The sequence below is a fragment of the Micropterus salmoides genome, unplaced genomic scaffold, assembly GCF_014851395.1.
Source record: "Micropterus salmoides isolate LMB-PRFRI ecotype aquatic unplaced genomic scaffold, ASM1485139v1 Ms_hic_scaffold_19, whole genome shotgun sequence".
In the NCBI taxonomy this organism is placed as follows: Eukaryota; Metazoa; Chordata; class Actinopteri; order Centrarchiformes; family Centrarchidae; genus Micropterus; species Micropterus salmoides.
Window position 1 is genome coordinate 3,567,176 of NW_024041039.1, and position 27,711 is coordinate 3,594,886.

General features: G+C 40.2%; 2 protein-coding genes across 3 annotated transcripts; both read right to left on the minus strand.

Annotated features, from left to right (window-relative positions):
• Window positions 1–1,738: 1,738 nt before the first annotated feature.
• On the minus strand, window positions 1,739–21,814 carry LOC119910165. 2 transcript variants are annotated; one of them, XM_038728601.1, is made up of 19 exons: window positions 21,597–21,814; window positions 20,880–21,003; window positions 20,361–20,497; window positions 20,111–20,280; window positions 18,729–18,924; window positions 17,513–17,766; window positions 17,359–17,444; window positions 17,191–17,252; window positions 15,123–15,361; window positions 13,067–13,256; window positions 12,896–12,937; window positions 12,687–12,807; window positions 11,931–12,072; window positions 9,962–10,114; window positions 9,680–9,800; window positions 7,133–7,797; window positions 6,875–6,992; window positions 5,701–5,770; window positions 1,739–3,871 (listed from the first exon to the last, which is right to left on the minus strand). In XM_038728601.1, exons 2-19 carry the CDS (start codon window positions 21,001–21,003, stop codon window positions 3,543–3,545), a joined length of 3,219 nt encoding a protein of 1,072 aa, XP_038584529.1. In that variant the 5' UTR covers window positions 21,597–21,814; the 3' UTR covers window positions 1,739–3,542. The 2 variants fall into 2 exon arrangements, with proteins under 2 accessions (XP_038584529.1, XP_038584528.1); XM_038728600.1 differs by having other exon boundaries at window positions 9,680–9,803.
• Window positions 21,815–23,401: 1,587 nt separating this feature from the next.
• LOC119910971 (D-aminoacyl-tRNA deacylase 2-like) lies at window positions 23,402–27,239 on the minus strand. Its single transcript, XM_038729843.1, has 3 exons — window positions 26,932–27,239; window positions 26,111–26,180; window positions 23,402–24,347 (listed from the first exon to the last, which is right to left on the minus strand). The coding sequence occupies exons 1-3, from the start codon at window positions 27,040–27,042 to the stop codon at window positions 24,034–24,036; spliced, it is 495 nt and encodes a 164-aa protein (XP_038585771.1). The 5' UTR covers window positions 27,043–27,239; the 3' UTR covers window positions 23,402–24,033.
• Window positions 27,240–27,711: the final 472 nt, after the last annotated feature.

Genomic DNA, 27,711 nt, shown 5'->3' on the forward strand with positions numbered 1-27,711 from the left:
TGCTTCCTTCTTCTGTTTTATATAATTTTATCAACCAAGTTCATTTTCATGTAGAAGTTTTGTTTAGCTCGACCAAACCATCTCTGAAAAATCTGATTTCCGTTCTGAAGGCTTGTGTGAGGCACCGAGCTGGAGTCTTAAAATAATATGCAACTAAAGTTCTTGGCCCATAAATCAGATCAACTACACTCGGGCGATAATAACTTTACATAAACTGAACGTCTTCTTCTTTTTGGGTTTGAACAGCAGTGTATTAGCTGCATTACCGCCACCTCCTGCTTCTAAGTGCAGAGACCAGAGATTAGATCCAACAACTGGTCTTGTTTGCCTGCTAGTACCAAAAAACAAAAATACTCTTAAGCAGAGGTTGTCAAAGTGGGAGGCGGGCCTCCCCAAGGGGGGGCTCTGACCAGTTTCAGGGGACGCTTGGTGAATGGAAGTTATCAAAAAGAGATCACAAAGAATACATGTGTGTAAATTTGGCTACAGAGATCGTTCAGTAGTTTTGCAGAATTTTACCCACACGTTTTTCCCACTTTCCCACAGTCAGATTCAAATGAATGCCTTAGGAAAGACCTTTTTTTTTTAAAATACCGTATATTGTTAAGTCAGACAGCAATATTAGGAGACCTTGCCTCAACTGTTCAGTGTCTATGGATCAATTAAAATAATCATGATCTAATAGGGATCCAGGAACTAAGCAAGTAAACTGTTGGGGTGCCTTTTTCCAAGTTAGTTCCAAGTTGAGGCCCAAAGTCTCAGACTTTAAAAACACTGCTCTAAAAAAAAAAAACTACATCTATAAACTAGAAATCCCAGCCTCCCCCGTGATATGGCAGACACTTGGTACAGTCTGATGCAGTCCTGTATTTAACTGCTCTGCTTCAAGGCTGCGTTCCAAACTGCTTGAAACTTCCAAGTTGAAATTTATGACTTCCGACCTCAAAGCGTTCCATGATGGTGCATGTCGCTGAACGTGATCAAAAAACATGGCTGAAGTTTGTCACAGTCAAATTGAACCCTCAGTGGTGCCCTTGGTGTTAATTAAAAAGAGCTGTTTTAAAGGAGACCTATTATGCTTTTCCACATTTTATGACTTATCTACGATGTTATAATGATGGATGTTCATGTTAAACATGGTCAAAGCTTTAAAAAATTATGTTAAAGTATTTAAAAGAAATCCCTGTGAGCAAAAAAACCTCAGATTTATATGGTAATTTATTCCCATAGCAACGGCATGGCAACACTCAGCTTGTGCTACCCAGCGACAACAACAGCCTGGTAACATGCTTCAGGTCTTGGCCAATCAGAAGACAGTGGGCTTCCAGAGGGGGGGCCTTAAAGAGACAGGAGCATCTACAGCTTGTTTCACACAGAGGCTGAAATGAAGGCCTACATGAAGAGTCAGTATAAGAAATAAAAACATTTTTTTGAACTTTGAATCATGCAAAGCTGCCGTACAGGAGTCACAGAACTATAATATAGGTCTGGAAAGCAGTTTAATAGGTCTCCTTTAATAAAAAGAAGTGACATACTTGTTAACTGTGTACCCGTCTTAACTACATCAGTTGGTAATAAGTCAGTAAATGTTGTGTGCTATATTTCCAAATGTTTTCATATTTTTTGGCCCTTTTAAAGTTTTCCTGAATAAACTTTGTGCAGTGATGACTTTCAGAGATTGTTTACTGTAACCTGATAAAATATATCTACATCAATTTACATGCAGAACAGGTTTTACTTAAGATAGCATGCGTTATTTTTATTAAACACAGGCAAATATATTTTGCTTGCTAAGCAATTTAACTTCACTTTGCTGATGAACTCATATCACGGAGGTACTTGTGTGACAAAAGATTCATAAGAGTACAAACAAAACAATGTAGTTATTAAATACTCAAACGAATGCCAATGTACACTTTTTCACTTTTCTTTTTTACAATTTACAAGTTATTTAATATCAAGATTTATTTTCTATACTATACAGAATAAACAATATGAACAAAAGATAATGTCCTCACAACGATCAGAATATACTGGCATGTTTTTATAGCTGTCAACAAAATCAGTGATGATGTGTCTCACTTAGAGTATGTGGATGTGTGATAGTATATATTCTATATTTTTCTTCTCCTCAACAAATCCACAATAACTGAATCCGGAGTCCTGTGTGTGTCTCACAGCCTGATGTCTCGTCTTCCTCCATTGTTGTCCAGAAACTATTAAAAACCCATCAGTGAGCCTCACTGCTGCACTGGGTCACATGTTCCTTCATCACCACGAACACACACTGTAGTTTATTCTGACTCAGTCCCACGTACACCGTCCTGCTGCCCTGAAAACTCACTACAGCACATGTGGATTTATCCGCCGCTGAAAATAGTCCCCCAAAACTGCACTATTTCCTCCTGTTTGTTTCATAAAAGCCAGCAGCTGTTTTAGGAAACTACTGAGCCTTTTTTTAAAACTATTTATCTGTGAGTTATTTTTTAAAGATTTACATCTTCAGAAGGAACCAATGAGTTTGGAGCTGAAAGCCACAGACAGGAAGTCACAAAGCACTGAGACACACTGTCATATCGTTGGTTTTGGTCTTTTTATGGGATTTGTTGACTATAAGAAAAATATAGAATAACACCAAATTTATCGTTCAGGTGCAGCAAATGAGCGTTTCTGTACATATTTTGGAGACGCTGATGAAAACAGTAATGCTTTTACGTTAATTAATAAAATCAATAATTCTTGAGAAAAGGCAGACTTGACACAGAAAAACAAAAATCTGTTGGAACAGCACTTGGGAGGAAAAAAAAATGTTCACTTGCAAATTTACTGACCGAACTTGGTCAGACGTCGAGTTGGAAAGAGTTTAGTATGTGAGGATGAAGATGAGACTAGGAAACCAGTACCAGAAGCACTACTCAGCCACTTTCCCCAGGGGACCAGGAACCCTTTGTGAAACTGGACCTGCATTTGGTCCTAAACTTCAGCTGAGTTCAAGGTGTAGTCCCTGCTCCGGGGTCAGAACTCGTCAACGAACCGTCAGGCCAGAGGTTGCAGGGCTGAAACACAGACTGTGGATAGCTTCGTTCACAAATCAAGGAGGTAACTCTACTATCTTAATTTGGATGACATTTCTTGTTGTTTGCAAATACTGAAAAAGAAGTTGGCCTTTGTTGTCGGCTTCCTGATTAGCTAGCGAGGGACTAAAAGAGGGATTTGTTGATGGATTCATTTCACTATGTTCAAAAGCAGAAATAAATAACCATCAGTCAGCAGATGGTTGACAAAGAAACGTCGTTTCCTCCCCTGAAAGCTGCCTTTCAAATGTCGCTGTCCTTTTTTAAAATCGTTTTCATCAATCTGCTTTGCCTAATCTTTAAACTTCTTCAGATGCTGTTGAATTGGAAACAGAAATGCACAACAGATTATTAGTTTCTGAGTTGACTTCCTCTGGTTCCTTTGATCGATCCGGGGAGAGGTTTCCCATAATAGCGTAAATGTAAATCCATCTGCGGGAGTTTTCTCGTCGCACCACACTGTTCAGGTCAGAACTCCAGCAGGAGCGTCAGCGGCTCCGGAGAGTTCAGGACGATCTCTTGTTTCTGTCCGTAGACTCCCTGCTCCACCTTCACGCCTGCCTTCGTGCACTTCACCGAGCCCGACATGAGCTCCCTGCACGCGGACACCAGGTTTGAGAAGAGCTGGGCGCCCCACCACAGCTCACAACCCCCCTTGTACTGCACCCTTCTCTTGGGCAACGGCTTCCCGAGCAGGGAGTCCTGGGGGATAAATAAAACGCTGCCGGGAAGGTCGAGAACGGAAACTGTGTGCCCGGTGTCTTTTCGGAAAAGTTTGGTGGTCATCAGACTTCTGGCTGTTGAGGATCACAGAAAAAGACAAAGAGGCTGGATTTATTCTGATACTTGGTCTAAATGCTACATGGTGCTTCACACAGATTAAGTTTAGATTAATTTATGAAGAGTTAAATGAGGAAATATATTCACCAAGTACAACAGATTCTCAGAAATGCGATATGGTAGCAGTACGCAGAAAGATAAATGAAGTTCACATCACCAGCCGAGAAAATTAATTTAGGCATTACCTTCCTAATATTCTTCATGCTAAATTTAACAGATTTTGTGATAGTGAAAGCTAATTTCTTGCCCACTACAAACGTAGAAAAGACGCTGCTGAACCTAAGATCTTAATTTTTATTTTTTATTGTATTTAAAATAAGGAGCATCTCCTGCAGCAACGCGAGAACACGCTAACTGTCCTTTACTAAATCACATCTAAATATCACTTTGCATACATGCATTACTTGGCAATTATTAAGAGTGTGCAGTGACACCTGCACAGTTGCTTCACAACGAAATAAACAATAGAGCATAATTGTTAACGATAGACGTTTTTCTATCAGCCCTACTCCCGCACACGGTTTAATGCGAGCATGTGAAACAGTCTCATAATTAATTTGATAATAAGGATACAGGGCTCGACAATAAAACGTGGCCCGACGGCCTGGGCCAGTAAAAAATAATGTCAGGACTTTTGAACTTGCACCATCTACAGTTGTTTTGCAGCTCTTGGTGCACACGGTTGGCCAATTCAGATTTGTAGTTACGGGACGAGTGGTTGAAGAAGCACCATGGTTCTTCAACACAGCATGGTGCTAATTTAGTAAATTATGGTCCTATTTAGAGGAAAATAGACCAGAAAGCTGCGTTGGTTGCGACAGCGTTGTGTTGGACATATTTGTGCAGCCGTGTTTATGAGGGAGAGAGAGCGAGAGAGTGACGAGCGAGAGGATGTGCTATGTGAGTGTGCTACGTCGCACTGCAAATCAAATACGATTTTAAACAGGCCTACTACAAAAAAAAAAAACGATAATTAATGTGCCGGTCAGCGTTGATATTGTAGTGGGCCGCCACAAATAAATGAACGTATGGGAAACACTGCTGTTAGTATGTTTTCTTTTAAAATTAAACTTTTTACATAATTTAATTTTACATTTTAGTTTATTTTTTAATATCCAGGATGTATTTAATAAACGATTAAACATGTTAACAGTATAACATAACTGACAAGTCTTTGGTTTTGTTGTAACGCTAATAAATAACTTTTGGAGGGAGAGTCAGTAAAAATTGTCTTTGTTTCAAACCCACTGGCCCAGTTGCAAACAAGTTTAATGTTGAGCCCTGGGATAAAACAAAATTGACCCAATGTGTAGATCCAACACACAACCCTTAGATTGATTGTGTTGTACTCCCTGCCCACCACTTTTAAAGCTCCCCCAAACAAGCATGGCCCGATACCAAAATTACTTGCTGACCCCTGTACAAGTATGACTATTGTTTCATTATCTTGAGAAAATGATCCTGTTATTACGGAAAAACAATAAAATGTTTAAATTTTTGGCCACTTAGGGCTTCCATAAAAATCACAACAGAATCATTCAAATATGTTTTTTAATGAAAATGAAAATAGTTATGTAAAGATGGGTGGTGGTGGCACAATGGATAAGACGCATGCCTTTGGTGTGAGAGACCCTCTGACATGTATAGCACTTTGGATAAAAGCGTCAGCTAAATGAATAAAATGTAAAGATTATCACACCCTTTGATACGGAAAATCGTGCTGCAATATCAGTCAAAATAATCGCAATTAGATATTCTTTCAAAATCGTTCAGCCGTACGTCTTACCCATCTCATAAGTGACGTCCTCAGTGGCTCCGTGGAAGAAGCACACATACACAACCAGCCCCTCCTGGATCTGACGACAGAGACACAGTAAATATCTGTGTGCATCATGTACAGCTTTTTCATACAACTAACTAAAGACATGGCGTTAACAATTAACGTGATGGCAGCTAGCGCGACGTAAATGATTACGTTAATCGACCACCACAAGTTTGGTAAGTAAACAAACGCTCATTCATCTTTTCATAACAAACTATTCGTACAAACTGTTTTGAGTTCAGCGCTTCCTTGTTTGGATCTTGTTGTCTGAAGTTTTAAAAGCCAAAGTTTAAGATGAATGGCTCAGCAGCTGCCGGCGTTTGTTGTCCTCTCTTACGTGCTGCAGCAGCTGATACTACGTGTTACGTAGGCAGGTTATAGGTAACGCAGGGAGGAGAAAACAGCACGCTCATCAGACGTTTCCTAAAAATAAACATTGTTCACGAGTCCCGAAGACTTTCGAGGACGAGTCTCAAGTCGAGTCTGCAGACACTGTGTGTGCGGCTTAAGTCGGACTCGAATCCGAGTCTCTAACTCGAGTCCCCATCTCTGTCATGCTCTCTATGCGTTTCTATTTTTAGTCAGCCACTGCCATCACTGTATGAATGTTACATGAGATTCACAACTTTCCCAACATCTGTCATATATATATATTTTAAATTTGTAATGCACTATATTTAAGCAAATCTCAAAGTACGACATGATAAAACAGGTAAGTGCGAGGTGCAAGGTGCTAACTGCACATGAGAAAGAAACTAATCATTCAGGAGTTTTGCATGTTAGTTGGCTAAAATACTCATGTTAGCATGGCGTTCGCTAAGTATTGTCAAAAGCATTTAGCATTTAAAATATGGCACGGGCCGGCTGGTGGTCTGCTCCACTCCTTAACCACAACCTCTCCAGCCAGGGGTCCTCATTTACTTTTCCCATCTCTACCATCACTATCAAATAAAGGTCATGTAAATGCCAAAGTTATTATAATCCAACCTGAGGAGCCAAACTTATCATCCACCCAGCAGATGCTGAAATATTTGAGCTAGTTTATAGGCAACTCAGATGCTAAGATGTGAAATCTCATGTTTTAAATCTATTTAAGACAAATGAACAAAAGAACGAACGGATAAAGAAACACACCCACCTCAGCCCACTGAGCGTCGGCCCCATCCAGGGCCGGTTTTGTCTTAACCTTCGCATTACTGCACTGCTGGATCACCGTCCGGGCCTCTAGTCTCCTGGGCCTCCGAAAGGGGGCGGGGCTGATCTCACCCACATATAGAGTTGTCAATACATGTGCAGTGTAACTACTACAACTACGTCTAAGACACATTCCTTAAGTAAACAGTTTTAAATAAAGATGGTTAAAAGAACTCAGGGTCACTTGGACTGCATGTCCTACCTGTCCACCTCAGGGGGGGGTTTGGCTGTTTGTTCAGGGGCCGACCCAGCGATGGTGAAGACGGGCCACGGTTTGGTGCTCGGGGCCACCACAGGCTCCAGGCCACAGCTGGAGCTCTTCTTAGCCGACGAGCCTGCCTCCAGGCCTCGCTTCCTCTTCGCCGGGCGCTGGACGCTGCCACGGCCACGGGTCGTTAAGGTTATTACGGTCTGGGTCTTTAGCCCTCTGCTTTGACTCGGAGGTTGATTTTTTTTGCTTGTGGCTTGTGGAAGTTTGGGTTTTGATGGGGGTTTAGGTGGAGGATGTGAGTCTGCGAGAGGTCTGGTTACGTCCTGGTCTGTGACTTGGTGATTTGTTGCAGAGTTGCCCTGAGAGCCACTTGTTTTTTTCTGGTCCTGATGTTGCGTTTGCTCCTCCAACTGAGGTTCTACATGAGCCTGGTTCTCAGGCTGAACGTCAGCGCTGTTTGTCTCCGTCTGGACTTCAGACTGTGACGTGGTCCCTTTCTGGACAGACCAGACTCTGGCGACAAAGGCGGCGTTAGGAGTCCTTGGCTGGAGGATTATGGGCGTTCTGGGCTGGATGTTGATGGGAGTTCTAAGGTGAAGTAGGATGGGAATTCTGGGGTGAGTGTTGATTGGAGGCTGGGGGGACAAAGGGTTCGCCTAGGATTGAGAGAGACAGGAAGTGAGTAAACGGACAACTGAAGTTTTCAGGTAGTCACTTTGTTTAAGTCTGTGAAGTGAACCGGATCTTTCCCAATGATGGAAGAGTGTTCAGAGGTAGCTTAGCATTTTTTAGCGTTCTTAAAATTACAATTGTGAATTTCATGAAATCAATATTTTACTTTTTATCCCTCTACATTTACTGTACTGTACTGTGCAGGTGTGGAAACATGATATATTTAACATGATGTGCTTATATTATACACAGTCCTATACTACTGATCTACCCAGTAGCATGTAAAGTATCAAAAAAAAATTAAAATGCTGTGGATTGATTGCAATTAGGGATGCACCGAATGTTCGGCCACTGAAATTAATCGGAATGAGAAAGACGCAAAAATGGCCGTTTGCAGATGCCGTTCTGCTAAATCGTCTCCGAGCACATCCGCTCCATCTGTGGCTGACCTCTTAGAAAAGGCAACAAACGGTCTGACCCGCTTTGAGTGTTTCTGTCACTCGTTTCTGAGAAGGCGATTAAGATAGCCGCACCTAAATTTGGAGTGCACACGTATTAAAGCCTTTATGGTAAATCCATTGAAGCGGCCCAGAGCGAGCTGACAGGCGGGTTAGAGACTTTATCCGGTCAGTTTGTCTCTTTACAAAGACAAGTGTTGCAGTATGAGAGTCCTGCCTGAAGAGAGGCTGTGAAGTCTTCATGTTACGCCGTACGAGAACCACATACAACATTATTTATCAAACTGGGTCAGACTGGATGGATTTAGCGCGAGGAGGAAACACATGTGTCAACGTCCGGTTTTCAAAATAAGGCGTATATACAGGATGGAAATAAGATTAACTGGATTATATTCACAGAAAGTATAAAACATTTTACATGTGTCCATTAAAAAGTAAATAGACGCATGTAATTTACTTTACTGGACCCTCTCGGGCGGGTGTCATTAAGTGAAAACCCCGTAGCCGCTGCTTGTCATGATAGAAACAGATTATCAGATTGTGAAGTTTATTGCAGCTTTAGTCCAACTCACTGGAGCAAATGTCTCGTGGCTGTTGTCAGGCTATTTTTCGTGACTTGTAACCAATCAGATGGAGGAATGGGGATTACCTACAGAGACAGAGAGGGAGCCTCAGGGCCAAAGTAGCATATTTTAAATTAAATTTAACCCTGACTAGGGCTGGACAATAAAACAATAACAATAATTATCGCAATATAATTTTTTTCAATAACAATATAACAAATGTTCAATAAATATTCAATAAATGTTTGACTTTATTCACTTGAATCATACACAAATTAGGACTTAATTTTTATTATTAAGATGTTTATTCTGAAAAAGGTTTTACTCAATTTTACTTATTATTTTGAATGTTCTAGTTGAAGAACTTTCACTCAGGAGTAAAAAATCAGCCTTAAAACTTGGCAGAAAATACTATTTGATACCTATCGTGATAATTATCGATATCGAAAGATATGAAACTTTTTATTGTGATAACATTTTTGGCCATATCGTCCAGCCCTGACAAAACTACGGATCGATCCAAACTGTGAGTTTTGTGATCCGTCGCATCACTAGTGAAGTATCGTTGATCATAAAAATATAAATAAGAAATAAGAAATATAAATCCCACGCATCCCCTCCCGCAAATCACACCCTGCTTACACTTAAATAACATTTTGAATTACTTCTTAACTATGGTATTTCTACTTTCACTTAGGATCCGAGTACTGCATCCACCGCTGACTAGATTATGTTTCATTGTACACAAGTATGATGACAATAAAGTGTAATCTGTCTTCCAGACACATTTACAGATTCCAGATAGAGTAGCAGTGTAGTGAAGTCTGTGGGTGTGTGAAACGTACCGCTCTGTCCTCTGAATTCGTTGCCGGCTGCCTCTCTTCATCACCAGCGCTCCCAACACCTTCATCGCCAACCCCACCACCGTGCTCGTCATCGTCGCTGTAACCATCGCCATCCTTATCACTGCTGTTAAGAGAGACAGAGAATAAGTAAGTAAATAAGTTCACTAATACTACAACTTTAAAAAAAATTACTTTCAGTCCCGCTTGACGATTGAAGCACAGTTTCTTCACCAAATTCAGAAATTTGTCCCTGAACTCAGCCTGTGACAGAAACCCACTCACCTGTCTAAACCATCAGGTATCTGCGGTGACGTCTGTGATTCTGATCCTCCTGGTTCTGGCTGGTTCTCTGGCTTCTTCCTCCTCTTGCTGCTGCACTGTGAGCAGCTGTTGATCCACTGCACCACATCCGCTCTCATGGTTTTCCAGGAGTATCTGTCAAGACGTCAGGAGCTGGGTATCAAGTAGGGGTGTGACGAGACACTTAACCCACGAGACGAGATTTCAACACTATTTTTAAGAAATCTTTAATGCTGAATTATATGAAAATTTTGAGCATTTAATACATTACTTCCTGCATTCTGATGATTTTCTGTACCAGTTTATGGTGATTTTTTATTTTATTTATGTAAAAAGAAACACAAAATTCAGGTGGCAGGAGACATTTCAAAAACTATAACAGAATCTAAGTCCGTGCAGCTCTCAGTCATTCTGTGCTGCTTTCAGATCTGTTTCTCCTGTAGATCAGCTTATTTAATAGTCATGATTTAATCTTCCCTCCTCTTTATGTCTTTTTTTGGGGAAGTAACCTTTTCACCTCAATAATAAATGATTAAATTTTAATTCAGTTAGAAATTCCTGGACTTTAACAGCTCCTGTGTTTCAGCAGATTTTCTGCTCATGTTCAAAACGTTCTGCACGTTCAGAATCTCTCCCACATTTCTGTGTTCTCTGACATGTCCAGAAAAAAGGCAGAATATTACCAGACTACTGTCATCGTTTGATGAGAAGTCCACCTGCCTTTTACTCTGCTGTGTGTTACGTTTTTGATCCTCTGGTAGTAACGCTGTCCCCTTCAGACCGTTTAACCGGCACAGTTTTAGCCTCTATGTTGCATGTGAAACTGAAACTGACTTCACCACAAATCCACACACACGTGAGTTTACTGGTTCTGTGAGTCTTTTCTATCAGTTGTGCATTTGTATTTCTCTGCGTGAGAAAATGAATGTGTGGCTTGACAGCATGTGAAAAAATGTAAATTGCTGGAGACAGATTTTTACCGGACAAGATCTCGTCACAATTTAAGCTCCTGAGATCTCGTGGCACAAGATCTCGTCACACCCCTAGTATTAATACAACAGCATGATATTGAATATTTGCACCTCTAAATTATGAAAAACAAACAAACTTGGAAACCTTATGAAACCAACATGATGCCAAAATTTGCCGCTATGTCTTTATTTTACTTTTTTCTTGAACACAAGTCATAAGAGTATCAGGATGGTTCAAAATTACTTGCTCTTACATCTATGGGTGCTTTCACACCTCTCTTAGTCCGGGCCAAGTGAAAAAAAAACACTGTTGCATTTTAGTTTTGGTCCGGTTCATGTTCACACTGCAGGTCTACAAACAAACCAAGAGAAGTAACCCATGACGTTACACAGACGTACAGGTAACTTGTTGATTGGACAGCTTTGGCGATTGCCATGCTGCATCATCAGGACCCACGTGGGGAAATCAAACTCCGATGACTGACAGACGTTTATGCAGCACTTTAACGCTTCTGATCTGTATCGCAAAGAGCTCACGGAGTACTAATTTATTATAAGCATGATTAGTAATGTTAGACCGCGGATCGATCACAGTCTATTGTGAATAAAAACGTAAAAACAGGACATGTAATACAGTAATAATTTGGGGCTTATTAGCCTATATTATACTGTGATATCGCTGTCACAAATGTTTTATGAACTTAATGAACTAACTAACTAACGGAGTACTACTGCCCCTGCTTCTGTAACAGATTTTAACCTATTAAATCAGGGGAAATACCCTCGCTGACAAGTATACGTTACCAAATGATTTTGAGACGGCGCCCTCGCTCAGCTTTCATTAAAACTAAAGTGATAAAACTGAAGTGATGATGTGTTCGGGTGCATCAGCCACCAGGTGTTCCAGGAGGTTTACTTTTGCAGGATCAATAAAGTTTCATCTAATCTCGACAAAGATAATTTATTAGATTCCCTCTCACCTTTCGTTGAGCAGTCTGAGACACTTGTTGACGTCGAGGTGGTTCAGCTCGTTGTGATAATCCACCAGCGCGGCTTCAACTTGTTGTCTGTTCCTCAGAACCAAACGCACCCGATCTCCTCTCACCATGTGGAGCTCGCCATCTGGGAAACCAGGGGACGCAAGTTGTCACGTTTATGGTTTCACGTGTCATTGTCATGACCATCTGACAGATTAGTTTGTACATTAGCACATCCTGAAGTTTGCTATGTTAAAGTCTGTTATAAATAAATTATACTTAACTGTAAATCACTTAATATGATTCAAAGCAGGAATGGACCTAGAGCTAGAAAGGTCTGAAATAAAATCCAAATGCACATTGATTTTAAAGCCATGTGTTTTAAAAATGAAGTATAAAAAGTATAAATTTTTTTTATTAAGATAAAGGACATAATATGTTTGCAATTACATATTAAGGACAATGTCAGACATTTTAAATATAATCGAGAATAAAAAACAATTTAAAGTTATAGGCTACCGCTGTATTTCTTTCATCTGACCGTTTGGGACAAAAGTAAAAATGCACTACTTCCATTCTTAGGCAAATAATACCGAAGTCGTTCCACATTTGTACAAAAACGCACCTGATATCGACAGAACACCCATGTGAGTTGTTAATCTGAAGAGTGTTCAAACGTCCCGGCTCTCCCCTACTTGGTACAAACGAGCTCCTGGAGGAGCTGACTGCCCTCTTAATTTATTCAAAAAGTGTACAAACCTTTAATGGCAAACTTCTTGCAGAACCTCCTGAAGGTGTTCTTCTCTACATAGCTCAGTCTAGGAGGATAGGTGCGTTTGCTCAGGTAGAGCTCCACAGCATCGTACTTGGCAAAATAGGCCTGCTCACACAAAAACAGTACAGTTAATTAATACGCATCGTCCAACTCCCAAGGGCCATGAATCATTTTGTGACCACCTAGGACATACCTCCTCCCCCACAGGAGGCTGGGTCGGACCTCTGGAAGGAGTCTGTGGAGGAAAGACACAACTCAAACTTCTGCTTTTAAAACAGTACAGTTGTACTGACTGCACTCCTGCTGCTGCTGCTGTCACTTTGCTTCTTCATCTGATGTACAGTAAGTAACTCCTGTGCCTTACCGCTGAGTCGCTGTGGACCAACAGCGTGGGAACGGCATCTGGACGGAGGGTGACTTTCTCCCCGCTGCGGTCGAAGCAGTCCTCGGTGAAATGGATCGAACAGACAGACGAACGGAGCCGAGGATGCCAGCTGGGACGACCCACAGCCTTCAGCCACTGAGCCCGCTGGGCCGTGTTGTGAAGAGGAAACCTGAACGTAATACAGTGACATAATTAAACCAGTGGAAGCCAAATTGTAGGATCCTTGTTGACTGGTTCAAAATGCAAAACCTGTTTGTCTTCAGTGAATAAAGAAAGTCAAATCTGTTTTGACCAGTTTGGTAGTGGTGGTTTGTTTTTGACGCAACATGTACATGTGAGCGGTAAACTGTGGCAATAATAACTTTATATTATCTTAACTGAATAATAATAAATCAAGATATCCAGTAGCTGTGTTTCCATCAACGGTTTTTTAAGCCCATTTTGAAGCATCGCATTAGAAAAGGTTGATGGAAATGGCAAAACCTTTGTGGAAAAAGAGTTAATGCGCTAAATGGGAGATGGAAACACTTTTGCCGAATAAGTTCTGACGTAGCGAACTTGTAACTCAAGTCTGATCAGCTGTTTCCCATAACGTGCGGAGACATGGCTGGCAGCAACTTGCCCGCTTGAAACACATTCCTGAGGTCCTCTCTCCATTTTCCTACGATCTGTGGCCCTCAGGTTCATTTTTTCTGCTTTGAAACCCCTTCGTCTTGTTTATCGCAGCCATGTCCAACTTCAACTACTGACGTAACTACGCTCGCCGTAGCCTGGTTTATTCGCTTCAAACCAGCTAATGGAAACGCACATATTTCGCAATTTACTATTTTTTTCCTTCTCTTTGCAACATTTTATTACAAGTCCGCTTAAAATTCACATGACAGTTGAATGGAAACATGGCTTGTGTTCACAAATTAAAAATTTAGCAAGGGTCAAATATTAAAAGTTCAAACTCTCTTGCTTATTTAAATTTTAAAGAATAGTTTATGTTTTAGTAAAAGTTTATGAGAAATTGCTAAAACAACAAACCTATTATAGTTTCATGTTTTATTTTCTTACTTTTTAATAATAATAAATTTTTATTTGTACTGCACTTCACATTTGAAGCAAATCTCAAAGTGCTACAGTTAAGTTCATAAAAGCAATGTAAAGACATCGATATAAAATACAAATAGATAATGCAACAGCTCGCAGGGTTAATTAAAACTCGTACGTTCGGCTAAAAAGAAATGTTTTTAGTCCTTTTTTAAAAGTCTCAGTAGTCTGAGGTGCCCTCTGATGGTCGGGGAGGGCATTTCAGATCCGAGGAGCATCAGATCAGAAAGCCGATCACCCGTGGCGCTGAGCTTAGTCCTGGGGGAAGGAGGCGGTTTGAGTTTGTTGAGCAAAGACAAACTTAAAGAATTAGATTTTGTAGAGTTTAGGTGTTTGGAGTGACCTGCATGAACATAATTGTATAATTGTTAAATACATGAAGTTGTTTGTTATATAATAGAATGGTCAATTTAAAGCAAACATGACTGGTTTAGATGTAGTTGAGAAGCGGCAAATAGTTAGCAATAGAGCTAATGCTAACAATTGATCTGAATTTAGTTTATACTGCATTTACAGTATATATATTTATAGACACAATATATAATTTAATATTCATTTCTACTGCCAGGTCAGGTTGGCATTTTGAAGCCCATGACGGCTGGCTGTAAACACCTCTTCTCGTAATCTATATGCTCAGTCAGATCCTGCGCACACCGACCTGTAGCCTATTTAAATTGGTGGACTTGACAAACTTGTTAAAGACAACTTGCAGCAGTTATTAAGAATGAAAATAATAATATTATAAAGAAAACTGAAATGAACACAGGAATAAATGTCAGAAAAGAGTATGCTTTTGATTTTAGCTCTGGGCTGTTTCTAATCGCAAAGTCAGTATTTAATCCGACTGTTTCTCTGTTATGAAAATATCAGCTAGTTAGCTATCGAACCACAGTATCTGCCGCTCCCTGCTCATCCTGCAGGGTAACTAGAAGACTCATACTTATGGAAGGTGAGGCCCAGGCCTCTCTCCACCGGCCCGCAGCAGTTGGTGCAGCCGGTGACGCTGCAGCGGAGCCACTTCCTCTTGGTTCTGTTGAGGCAGGTGTGGCAGCTGGAGATCCACTGCGCCAGGTCTCGGGTCATGGTGGACCAGTAGAAGCTCTTTGAGATCTCTCGCTGGCAGATTCCCTGGCCGTAGTGACCCTGGTTGTCATGGAACTGCTGCAGGATGGAGTTCACCTGGGATCAAAAGGCAGCGTTGGTACACACACACACTTGTTATTTGGATTAAACACTTTTGGGCTTTATAAATTAATAAAAGAAGTGGTAATTTATTACTTGTTTATTTAAAATGGTGCTGCATTTGACATTTTAATGAGTGAAGGATGCCATTTCCCCAAGAGTTAACAGTTATGCTGTTAAAATGTGACGACCAAACAGGTTTCTCCCTCCTTGTAGCTGCACTTGCAAATTTGTACTTTAACCTTCTACGGCCCGAGCAGACTGAAAGCGTTTTGCAGGTTTGAAAACGGGAAAAAAAACTCAGTTGAATTTGAATAAAGACCAGTTTCTTTTGTTTCTTTTTCCAGTCAGTCTAATCAAAGATTATGGCGCCAGCGCTCTGTAATCTTTGTTTTGCTGCTAAGTCATAACTGTCATATTTGCAGAAACCTGATCACAACTCACAGGTCTGAGTCTTTTGTTACTAAAAACATCTGCTTTAAAAAAAAATTTGACAATCTCTGGCACTGTTTGAGGGTGAGAGGTGAGCAAGGGAGATCCGGGTGGGCACATGAGACCCTCAGAAAGAGGAGACACCGCTGGTCGGACCACCAGCTGGTCCAGGAGCTTCGTCTTAATGATGGTCGGTTCAAGTCTTATTTTAAGATGAGTCGGGACAGTTTGTCACAGTCTCCGGACAATCCAAGCAACTGAAAACGTCCGCCACCACAACTGAGGGCCCGTCTCTCCATTCATTTGATTGGACAATAGAAAAAAAAAAAACACGAATGACGTCGGCTAGTGTTTTAGTACTCGAGACCGGTCTTGGTCTTGAGACTTAACACCACTTTTTGATGGTCTTAGTCTCGACCAAATTTGTACTCGGCCTCGTCTCGGTCTCGGACATTGAGGACTCGGGATTTTATTTCAAGACCAGTCAAGACCATAACTTTGGGAATATCAATAAATTGCTTTTGCATTATCTGATTTATTTGTTAACATCCTAACTTTGATTGGATGTAAAACTTATAGCTTCAAATGCAACCAGTAACCCTGATTACAAATGTGTGTTCCCGTTAACGACTGTCAGCCCTCCTGGCGATTGCAATGCTTACGTTGATTTCAGCTCTTAGTGTTTGTATGTGGGTGTTTTAATGGGAATGTGGATCTTTCAGATCAATCTGAGAAGTACCTGTGATCTCATTCCACATTTTATTGTGTGTCATGTAATGTGGGGAACTGGTCTTGGTCTTGACTTGGTCTCAGCCACTAAAAGTCTTGTCTCTGTCTCGATAAACTCTGGTCTTGGTCTTGACTTGGTCTCAGCCACTAAAAGTCTTGTCTCTGTCTCGATAAACTCTGGTCTTGGTCTTGACTTGGTCTCAGCCACTAAAAGTCTTGTCTCTGTCTCGATAAACTCTGGTCTTGGTCTTGACTCGGTCTCGGTTTGGGTAGTTTTGACTACAACACTAATGTCGGAACTTCTCTGCTCAGAGTTTTTTCCCACATTTTTGCACTCAGAGTCTCCTTCGAAGACGCAATGCGCAGCAGAACGCCAAAACGCGAGGAGCCCAGGACGCATAAACAGCCCACAAAACACTCACTGCCTGTAGAAAACAAATGAAAAAAAGCCTCACTGCAAAAAACGCATTCTGTCTGATTGGAGCCGTCCTCAATAAGTGGATTATGAAACTTTTAGACATTAATTTAGCTGCTGCTAGATATTCACCAAACGCAGCTTGATGGTATATTTGTTGGAAACATCGTGCTCACACAAATTTTAAGACGCTTGTACAGGATTCATTTCAACCTCATAACACACTGCGAGTAGCCTAAATCATGCAAACCTCCTCTCTGTTGCGCGGCACTCGGAGGGGAGGAGAGACTCGCGTGTACATCAGTACTCCGTCTGAAACACAATGAGATATGTTTTTATGAAGCTTGATTACATTAGATCATAATCCGGTTCAGGATTAAAGGAGATAAAATGAGTGGCGCTGTGTTTTATCACTCACCTATTAGGCCGAAGCGCTTGGCCATTCTTCTTAAAGACCCTCTGCTTTTCTTGCTTTGCATCGGTAAGACCTTGTGGCTCAGAAACCTGCAGACACGCGCTCAATTAAATTAAAAGAATTGTAAAGTGAAGCGCTCAGGGGGTCACGTGACTACCTGGCGATCTGGTTGTAAACTGCGAAGCTTGGCTCGATGACGGTCTTCCTCCTCTTTTCCTCCATCACTGTCGGGACCGCCCTCGCGTCAGGATCCGGAGCTGGGAGGGAGTACCGGTGTTCCTGCAGCCCCATGTGTGTTTCGGAGCTATCGAAGGCCGGGTCATAGGGGTTCACATCTGTGGTTTCTGCAGCTGTAGAGAGGAGGTCCTCCAGGCTGTTGGGATGAAGGAAGTCCTCATCTAAAGGGACAGCCTGCAAAACCAAGGAGACAGATGCAGGTACTATTTTACAGAGCCAAGTACAGAAAATGTCTGATAACTCGATCAGTTACGATTTACAAATCCTCTTGTTGTGTTTTCTGAATTTCACAATCCTCTCCTCTCAGCTTGATTTATTCCCTTAAAATAATACTGATACCACCTTGTTTTTCAAATAAACCAGCGTAATCTTGTTTTTATTTGTCCATGTCCTTTTGATAACTGTACTACAGTCCACTTGGATTAATATAGAAGTTTTATTATGATCTTGAGATGAGACACATGCATATATTTTGCCAGCAAATGGCAAAGCAAATACTGCCATCTGCTGGTTCCCTAGTGAATCCCTAGTCTGGTTTGACAGTAGTTTAAGTTTTGAGCAGCACACCTTGTGCAATCCTGTTTTTACCAGCTTATAAATATATCAAAAATACAATCAACGTTAACTTTTAAGGACACTGAGACCATTTTACACGCCTTTATATCATCTCGCCTGGATTACTGCAACAGCTTTTTACTTGCTTAAATCTATCGATCGACTCCAGACTGCAGATCTCCAGAACAAAGAAATATGACCAATCAGCCCTGTTTTAGCTTCATTACACTGGCTCTCAGTATGTTTTAGAGTAGACTTTAAAAGTATAGTGATTACTTTTAAAGCCCTTCATGGCTTCTCTCCCTGTTCTATCTACGACCTTTTAGTCCCATCCGCACCAGAACGTACCTTAAAGTCTTTATTTGAGTGGATGAAATAAGTAGTTTGAGGGAAATTGAGGGAATGAATTTAACAAAGAACATTTAAGGCAAAATATATTAATATATCAAAAATCGAGACTAGAGCGCACCAAAGTTTTTAGTATAGCATAAGCAAATATAACAAGAAGATCAGAGAAAAGAGATTTTGAGTTTTGCTGTTTTTATTTCCTGCCTATCTGCATCGTCTGCGCTCTTTGTCACCTCGTCCTCCTGCACTGTCACAGTGATGATGGAGGGTATGGCGTCTGGTGACAGCGTCAGCTGACCCTCCTCGTTCAGCGTGAAGCAGGACGGCTCAAAGTGTCTGGAGCAGAGGCAGGACTTTGTTCGCAGCGAGCCTTCGTCCCTTTGGGCCGCCACCAGCCACCTTCGCCGTTGCTCTGCCTCCTTCGGAAACCTGCAAGACGGAAGACGACAAGTTTTGTTTTCGAACCCGAGGCAAAGCTGAACAAAAGGAAAGACTGCCTGTGGAGTAACACGAGGTTTATTCTCATTACATACGTCCTGCCGACTTTTATAAAATACACATTTCTATTATTGTTATGCAGATGACACTCAGCTGTACCTTCCACTGAAACCTGGAAACCTGTCGAGTTTGAATGAAGTGTGTTCTACGATGAGTTAACAAGATAAATAGTTTGTGAAAGAGAGGAACTTGTATTCAGAAGGTGTACGGTTGTATTTTTCAGTTCGATGAGGAAAATAATGTGACATTTTTTTAGTTATTCTGTTTATCTATCAGAGTATAAGAAACTAAGAGAGCTTGTATAACGTAATGAGCTCGCACACATTTCCATCTGAAACTACTGGGGAAAGGCCTGAGCTGCACTACTGGCCTATCGCTCCTTGTACTACGTACTGCAGTACTTTGTACCATAGTATTATAGCAGTACCATATTAGTATTACGACCATAGACTGTAAAAAGGAGTGGACGTAGCCAACGTGTCACCCGTTGCTTTGTGGACTACTGTGTTGAAGCCTCCAGTTTCAAACTGGAGCCAGGTGTGACCATATTTGAACAAGAGGGTGGAGCAAACTCTACTTGGCAATAAAGCTCCTTCTGATTCTATTTCTGAGCAATCCATTTAATGGCGATGCACGATCTCAGGTCACTTTCTGGGGGTAAAATAAAGACCCTAGAACTAAATTTAGACCCTGGTCCCTTGTGAGTTTCCTCCAAAGGTTCCTAGTTCCGGGGTATAGTTCCTTTGGTCTAAACGCCACTTCTATACAATCACACTTCTCTTTGTCCAACCAGTGGACCTGCCCCCTGCTGGCTGTTAGAAAGAACGCCAGCTTAAGACACTTCCGCATTGGCTTCACCCATTCCCCCATTTAGATTACAACACAGGACGGGTTTGGGCTAACTGGTAGATATCTCTTCACATTCTGTTGAACATGTTAGTTTATTTTTTCTTAAAACTAAAATGGTAAATAAAAAACTATAATTCTGGCCAAGTCTGACAATGTAGAGCTGAATCTAAACATAAAACATTGTTTCATGTAATAATAACAGCCTTCACATCAAGAAAAACATTCTCTATTGTTGTTTTTAAACAACTTTGTAAATGCGGTGTCTGACCTGTGGAAGCTGAGCTCAGGGTTAACGTAGCTGGAGGCATCGCAGCCGTAGGCCAGGCAGAACTGGACAGGTGGTTCTGGTTTATCGACGGGACATCGGTTCTGACAAACCTCACAAGCTGTGATCCAGGTCTTCACCGCCTCCGTCACGCCAACCCAGTAATACATCATCTGGACAGACAGAGGAGGAAGAGTTGCCTCTAACACGGTGTGTGAATGTTCTGTTGTACAATAATATCACCCGGTCTCACCATTATCTCCTTTATCGTCCGGCTCCGGCCAGCGTGGTTGTTGTTGTCATGGTAACGGGTCAGGACCTCCCTCATTTCCTGGTCGCTCCTGACGACGCGGAGGAGGCGGCCTCGATATGAACGCCACAGGCAGCCATCTGGAGGACGGAGGCAGGAACTTAGGAGTCAACAACACAGGGGGGGGAACTAAAACGGCAGATTTATTCAAACCTGTCAACTATTTTCATTTTTTAGTTTTACTAAGTGAGGAGACACGCAACAGGTGAAACACATAAACAACATGTAGTGAAGTACCAAAACAAACAACAACAAAAACAAACAATTTTAGATACTGACATGTTGGACATTAAAGATGTTGAATGGCTACTTGTGTGTTTGAAAAGCATTAAAACAGCTGTACTGTGTTTTATTACTTTATCTTCACGTGATAAAAGGGGAGACGCTGGACTGTACATCGAGGGTTGAGGCTTTACCTGCTCTGCACTGAAAGAAAAAATCTCTCTCGGGCTCTTAAAATACCTTTATATATAAAGTGTTTGCTGGCAGCTCTGGTGACTTTCTTTGAACTCTTTGATGCATCTGCAGGAAACGTTCTTGTCAGCACAAACTGCTCCACCCTATTCAGCAAGTCAAAGGAAGGCATCTGTAAGGGAAGAGGAGAGAGATTTGAACTCTTGGACTCAAAAGCAAAATCAATCTAATGTTACAGAGATTAATCAGTTCATTCATAAACAGTATGTAAAAATAACTGCTAACAATTTTTGCATTAAATTAATTGTTTTATATATAGTTAGAAAGCTAAAGTTGTCTTGCAAATCACCAAATATGTTCATATTGATAACTCCTTGCGATATTTGATGGCAGTGCCGACAGCTTAAATTATCAAATTGATGATTTGTTAATTATTAAAAAAAATGCTAAACTTGTCAGTGTTGCTGCTAGTAAGTATATAATCCAACTTTAATCCAATTTTAGGCAAAATTCAAGACATCACTTAACGCCTTAACGTGACGAACATTTAGTCATTATTGTTGTAATGTGTAAAAAATAATCAACAGATTAATTGAAAGAATAAACAGCTAGCTAGATTGACTAATAATGAAAATAATCCCCACTATTATAAAGTCTCTGTGAAAGACACATGCACTTAGACTCTGATACGATAAAAATACCGTTTCCAAACAACAAATTATCACGAAAACACCTGAAGTTTCACAACTGAAAACAGTTTCCCACCTTAGAACATTTTGCGTCCGGTAAACACAAATCCTCGTTACACCGTCGCCCACTTTCAACAAAAAACTCAACTTTCAACGGGATATTTTTCGACTGAACTCTTCATAAACAACTTAATTTATTTTACTTCGTCTAAATGTACACACAAATGCTGTAAAGAAGTATATTTTAGCTCAAACTAACGGCTAAATGTGGCTCTAGGTGGTGTGCTCATTTAAGCTAGCAGCACCAACTTAGGACGTTCCGGTATGAGCATTTTCAAAATAAAGGTTTAAATTTAGCTCGTAACTTGAGGCGGCAAATATCAGATTCAGAATCAGAATACTTTATTGATCCTTGAGGGGAAATTCTTTGTTACAGATACTTGCGAGGCATAAAAGAGAATAGTAATAATAGTAAAAGTTGGTAAGTAGAGAACACAGAAAATCTAAGAATATAATAATAAATGACAATAAATATGGATATTTACAGTATCAACATAAGTGTAATGATAAATAGAAATATAGAGTTGTATTATGGTATTGTGATTCTTTGCACATCGTTAATTATGCTGCATTTTGCATTTTTTGTATTAACATTATGGTAGTATTGTATTATTTTGTAAAAACATTGTTACATCCCTTTACTTTTTCTATATTTATAATTCTATATTTATGTTCATGTGTAGTTAAGCATCAATACATACCAAGGCAAATGCCTCGAATGTGAACATGTACCTGGCAGTAGACCTCATTCTGATTAAGTGTAAGGATAAATAGCAGGAATGAATAAAGAGTGTTATAAAGATGTAATCATAGTGTTATGATAAAAATCCTTAACTGAATAACCCAAGTAATGAGAGCTACTGAGTTTAACTTAGTGCCATTTTGAAAGGAGTGAAGAGTTTGTCATCTTACCATCAACACAACAAAATATTTACAATAACATACTTTAAACAATTTTGTAAAAGCATTCATTTACAATTATTTTATTTTGGCGGTAAAATCCATTAAACGGAAGTGTGACTGCTGCCACTTGCTGCTCGCTTGACGGACGCAGGTTGTAAAAGCTGCTGTAACCCGAGTTTACTGAGTGCTGTTTATTTCCGCACCCTGAAAAACAGCTGAGCGCCGCCTGCTGGTCTGGAGGAGACAAGGTGGACAAAATAACAGAAACACTTTCACAAAAAATAGTGAAGACCATATTTCAAATATTTTTTTAAAGGTTGATGTGTTTTAATCCCTTGTTGAACAGTTTAACTATTTATATTTTCCTCATTCCTGTTGCTTGTGAAAACTTTTTTTTTTATCCCAAAAGATCATCTTGGTTGAATCAAAAGGTCTAAGTTTACTGAGTGCTGTTTATTTCTGCACCCTAAAAGGCTTTGTAAATTAGTGCTTTTACAAAATGTGCAACTACAAACAAAAACGCATACTAAATTTAAAGTATATTATATAAATATTTTGTTCATCAGTTTCAGTCATTATTGCTGTTAAATATCACAGTTTTGCAAATCTGGTCTCACATTAAACACCAAATACAGTATGTTGTATATAATGTTAAATATTTATCAACGTATGAATATATTTGAACATAAATAAGATATTTGCCCCCAAAAAAGTTAAAAACTACATTTTTACATTTACTCATTTGGCAGATGTTTTTATCTAAAGCAACTTACATTTGAGAGCAACATACAAGCATCAACAAAGCATCAATACAGTAAGAGAGCTACTCGCACATATGGCATCAGTGGGGTAAATAACTAGGGAAAGAAGTGAGAGATAACAAAATAGTGCAATCAATTCAAGAGCGAGCACAGGAAGTGGAGATTTAAACCTTTATTTTGAAAATAGTCATCTCGGAACGTACTAAGTTGGTGCTGTGCATTTTATTTTGCAAGCTTGTAACATTCTTGCAAGATGAAAAGACTTTATTATCAGGAGGACAGGCTGTGAACTTCATTTACCAAATACACCGAATGGCCAAGAATATGTGGACACAAGTGGTCGACCAATATGGGTTTTTCAAAGGCCGATAAAACTTTTTTGGTAATTTAGTTCAAAAAGTGAAACTTTCACATGTTTTAGATTCATTACATATAAAGTTAAATATTTCAGGCCTTTTTTTGTGTAACCACAGGCCACAGATTTCCTCCATGCCGCCCCGTTGATTAAGCACTTCATGCAAAAGACAAATCTTGTGTTGTTGTCATGCACATTTAAGAATACCGTTTTGTACTATATACACAAAACAAAAAAAGATTCCAAATTCAAAATTTTGTAATTTTGTTTTTATGATGAATGCATATAAATCAAATATCATTAGAATACATTAGTCTTAGAATTTCCAGGCTTGTTGGTAGATATTTAGACATTAATCAAGAGATCATTTCGACCTCCGTGACAGCATTAGACATGTGATTTAAAAGTTTTTATTCCTCCACCTTCCCTGCAGTTCAGAACTCCATCAGATGCGTGTAGGGTCCGTTGGTGTCGAGCTTCAGGACTTGTCTGTTTCCGTACGTCCCGTGTTTCACCGTCACTTCGGCCGAAGCAGCCGTCAGCTCCTTCTCACACAGGGAAACGAAGGCGCCGTAGAGCCGCAGCCCGTCCTCCTTGCCGATGTTGTTGTGGTACTGCATGGCCCTGCCTTTGGCCTTCCCGCCCAGCGTGGCCTGAGGGACGATCAGCAGGCTGCCGGGAAGCTCCAACACCGAAACCATCTTCCCCGAGTCGGACTCAGAGAGCCGCAGATTCAACAGTGTGGACACTGGACGGGAGAGAGGGGACGACACAGTGTTTACATCTCGAGGGGAGGCTTTTCAGGTCCAGGTTGCTTTATTTGTACCCATAGGTACATTTATTTTGCAGCGGGTGAGTCAGTAGATAAACTGTTCTCACTCCCAGTTTGTAACGCACTGGGGGAAGCCCTTGTAGTATCCAATATTTATGCATTTGACTCATAACAGTTCAAAATAGCACTGTAGCAGCAGGACAGAGGGTCAGTGACCTCCTAAGGGGAGAGCAGTGATTGGTGGTTATGTACGGACTGAACCCTTCTATAGAATTTGACCTCTAACCCCTTGTTTTGTTACCTCAGAATAGTACTGTACCCTTCTATATTTTATTTTACAGACTCAAACCCTTCTATGGTACCGAACAGATACCTAAACATATCCTATATAAGCTATGTTTGATGTACAGAAAGACAGAGTGGCCATCGGGCTGGGTCTCTCTCCAAGCTGCTGCAGAGCTTGTAATTGATGCTGAACTCCTTGATTTCATAAACATTTATGATCAAGAACAGTGTCAAGCGGGTTTCTTCTCAACACGTCGTCGCAGCATTATTGTTCGGACACCACACCCTTTAACGCCATTTATGAACGTTAAAGGTAGGTGTGGGATATTAAACAGCAAAGTCTGAGTAAGGAGGTGGTTTGACGTTTGGCCAGAAACAAAAAACTATTTTGACAAAAAGTCAACAATGAATGTTTTTATTTAAGTTACATAGGTTACGTAAGTTGTGTAATTTACGTATTTATTTTAAACCAAAATCTTTTCCTAAACCTAACCCAGAAGGTTTGGTGTCAAAACCTAACCAAATAGCGACGTTTCACAACGTTGACAAGTACTTTTATTTTGAAAATGTAACCAGGCGTTGCCTATTTCTTGTCGCTAACTTGACCGCGCTGGCCTAAATGTTAAAAAACAACGCTAAAGGGTGTTAAAAAGTGACGCCAAGGGGTTTTGACCAAGCGTCCATCTGTGACGTGTTGTAGATAAACATAATAAAAATAAATAAAAGCACTCAAGACTCCAATCATCACTAAATAAATAAACGTTGCATCTGTATCATCTGTGCATCTTGTTCTTCTGAGTGATGGCTGCTGGAACAAAAGCTGTTTTTATACAGTTTTGTTCTGCACTCTGCAACTATAAACCTTCGTCTAGAAGGGAGAAGCTGAAATTCACTGCAAAGGGGTTTGAGTCGTCATTTAAAACTCGAGCCAGTTATCCGTTGTTAACTCTCTGGTGCACAGGGGCTCACCAATCAGCCCACTAGACCATTTAACCATTTGGCTCAGAGAGTTTCTGTTCTTTAAGGGCAAGTTTCCAAACCATGATACCAAGGAAAAAGACATTATCGGTTCAATAAAAGGACGGTAAAAGATGTTCATCAGGCTTTTGTGACAGGGAAACAAGACTGTTTCCTCAAACAAAAGAAACACTGATGCCCCTTCTTTCACACGGCTTCACCATTTTCCTCAAAGTTCAGTTTGAGTCGATTTTCATCCCCAGATATTAGTTAAACTGATTCCACTGTCTGACCCGTAATGGAAGTTAGTTTTTGTGGGCATGTGTTCTAAAATCAAAGATCATGTCTTGTGTCTTTAAAGGCGTGGATGGCCGGGTCATGGCTGCAGCAGACTGACAATAACAGAGTTATCCCCAGACTTTAAGATCCGATTTTCACAACTCTTCCTACACATATTTGTGTTGAGGATAAATATGTAGGTCAAAAATGTCACTGACCCATTTTGGGGAGGATGTCGTCTGTGGCTCCTTTAAAGAAACAGATGTAGATCACCATTCCTCTGTCGATCTGCAAGCAGCAAAACAAGTCATCAGTGATGTGGACAAATAAGCAGCCGTAAATTACAAGTTCGGTGTAGGAGCTGCCCTGTGGTCTCATACTTTCATATCTCTTACTATTGTTATGCCGATGACACACAAGTGTGTCTCTCTTTTAAATCATCATACATATGCAGGTCATCTCAATTCATTCAATTCAAAAGCCTTCCGTCAATCTTACATTTGAAAACGAAGATCTCTGATCGTCTGATGCCTGAGCAAGGCAAGTTTATTTGTATAGCACAATTTAACAACAAGGTAATTCAAAGTGCTTAACATAAAACAAAAAAGCAACAGGGAAATATGTAAAAGTTTAAAAGCAACATAAAATAATACAAAAGTTACAGTGTTACAATCAGGGTTAAAAGAGTTAAATGGAAAATAATAAAAAGCTAAAAACAAAGAAAAAGAAAACAGGACAGTAAAAGTTACAGTGCAGTGTAAGTTATCAATATTTAATTAAAAGCAATGGTAAAAAGAAAAGTCTTCAGTCTTAATTTAAAAGAACTGAAAGTTGACATAAATAATAAATATAGAATAAACAGATGCAAAGTTATTCCAGTTCAGCATTTTATTTTAGTTAATGTGAGTTCTCAGAATTAGTTTTCCATGTAATGTGTCCTTTTTTACTCGTTTTATTTTACTTTTATAACTTTGATTGCAGTGAACAGCACTGTAGTGCATTAACAGTAAATAATCATGAAACCACAACGTGTTCTCACCTGGACAAACTCAGCCTCTGAGTGTTCATCTGCGGGTTTCACCTGCAGCCTGGCGCTCAGACACTGCTGCAGCACCGCCCGGGCCGCGGGAGCGCTGCCTTTCTCCGTCATCACAGCTCGGGGTTAATCCTTGTTTTATTTCCCCTCTGCTGCCTCCCTGGCTTCAACTCGGCCCGCTTTATAAACGGCGCCGCAGAAGAAACGTCCAGCAGACACAATTTGTAAAGTTTCACATCAACGAACGGGATGAAAGCGATGCATAAACTGACAGAAGTGTGCAATGAATGGCGAAGAAGGATCATAAGAAACTCATGCAACACACTTCCGTGTTAAAGTCAAGTAAAGCTGCACAAAGGAGCTCGAGGCTGCGCAATATTTTTGCAGTTTTTTCTCAGGATGGTTGTAAGAAACCAAAATACAAACAATAAACATTTCAAGTCAAGTCAGGTTTATTTAAAGTGTAAAATCACCAACGACATGGTCCCAGTACGCAAAATACAGAGACACGAAAAAGGCACATGATAAAATACAAAAAAAAATACAAAAAAATCCATAATGATGAAACAACAAGATAATAAATAATTATAAAATGTAGAAGAAATAATAAAATAGATCCTAGCCCTAAGCCTTCATCATATCATTAACTAAAAGCTTTATTAAAAAGATAAGTTTTAAGCCTACATATACAGAACACAAAAAGGAAACAACATGAAAGCTGGAGCCCGTTTTAAAAGGTAAATATACAAGAGAATGATAATATTTAAAAACAAAATAAAGCAG

Bases quoted from the DNA above. Each gene is read 5' to 3' on its own strand.
- LOC119910971 (XM_038729843.1), bottom strand. From the start codon at position 27,042: ATGACGGAGAAAGGCAGCGCTCCCGCGGCCCGGGCGGTGCTGCAGCAG. The intron at 26,181-26,931 runs GTGAGAACACGT...TGCTGCTTGCAG, and splicing joins CAGAGGCTGAGTTTGTCCAG to ATCGACAGAGGAATGGTGAT. The intron at 24,348-26,110 runs GTCAGTGACATT...TCTCCCGTCCAG, and splicing joins CGACATCCTCCCCAAAATGG to TGTCCACACTGTTGAATCTG.
- LOC119910165 (XM_038728600.1), bottom strand. From the start codon at position 21,003: ATGCCTTCCTTTGACTTGCTGAATAGGGTGGAGCAGTTTGTGCTGACA. The intron at 17,445-17,512 runs GTAGTCACGTGA...GCGTGTCTGCAG, and splicing joins GTTTACAACCAGATCGCCAG to GTTTCTGAGCCACAAGGTCT. The intron at 17,253-17,358 runs GTGAGTGATAAA...ATTGTGTTTCAG, and splicing joins CAAGCGCTTCGGCCTAATAG to ACGGAGTACTGATGTACACG.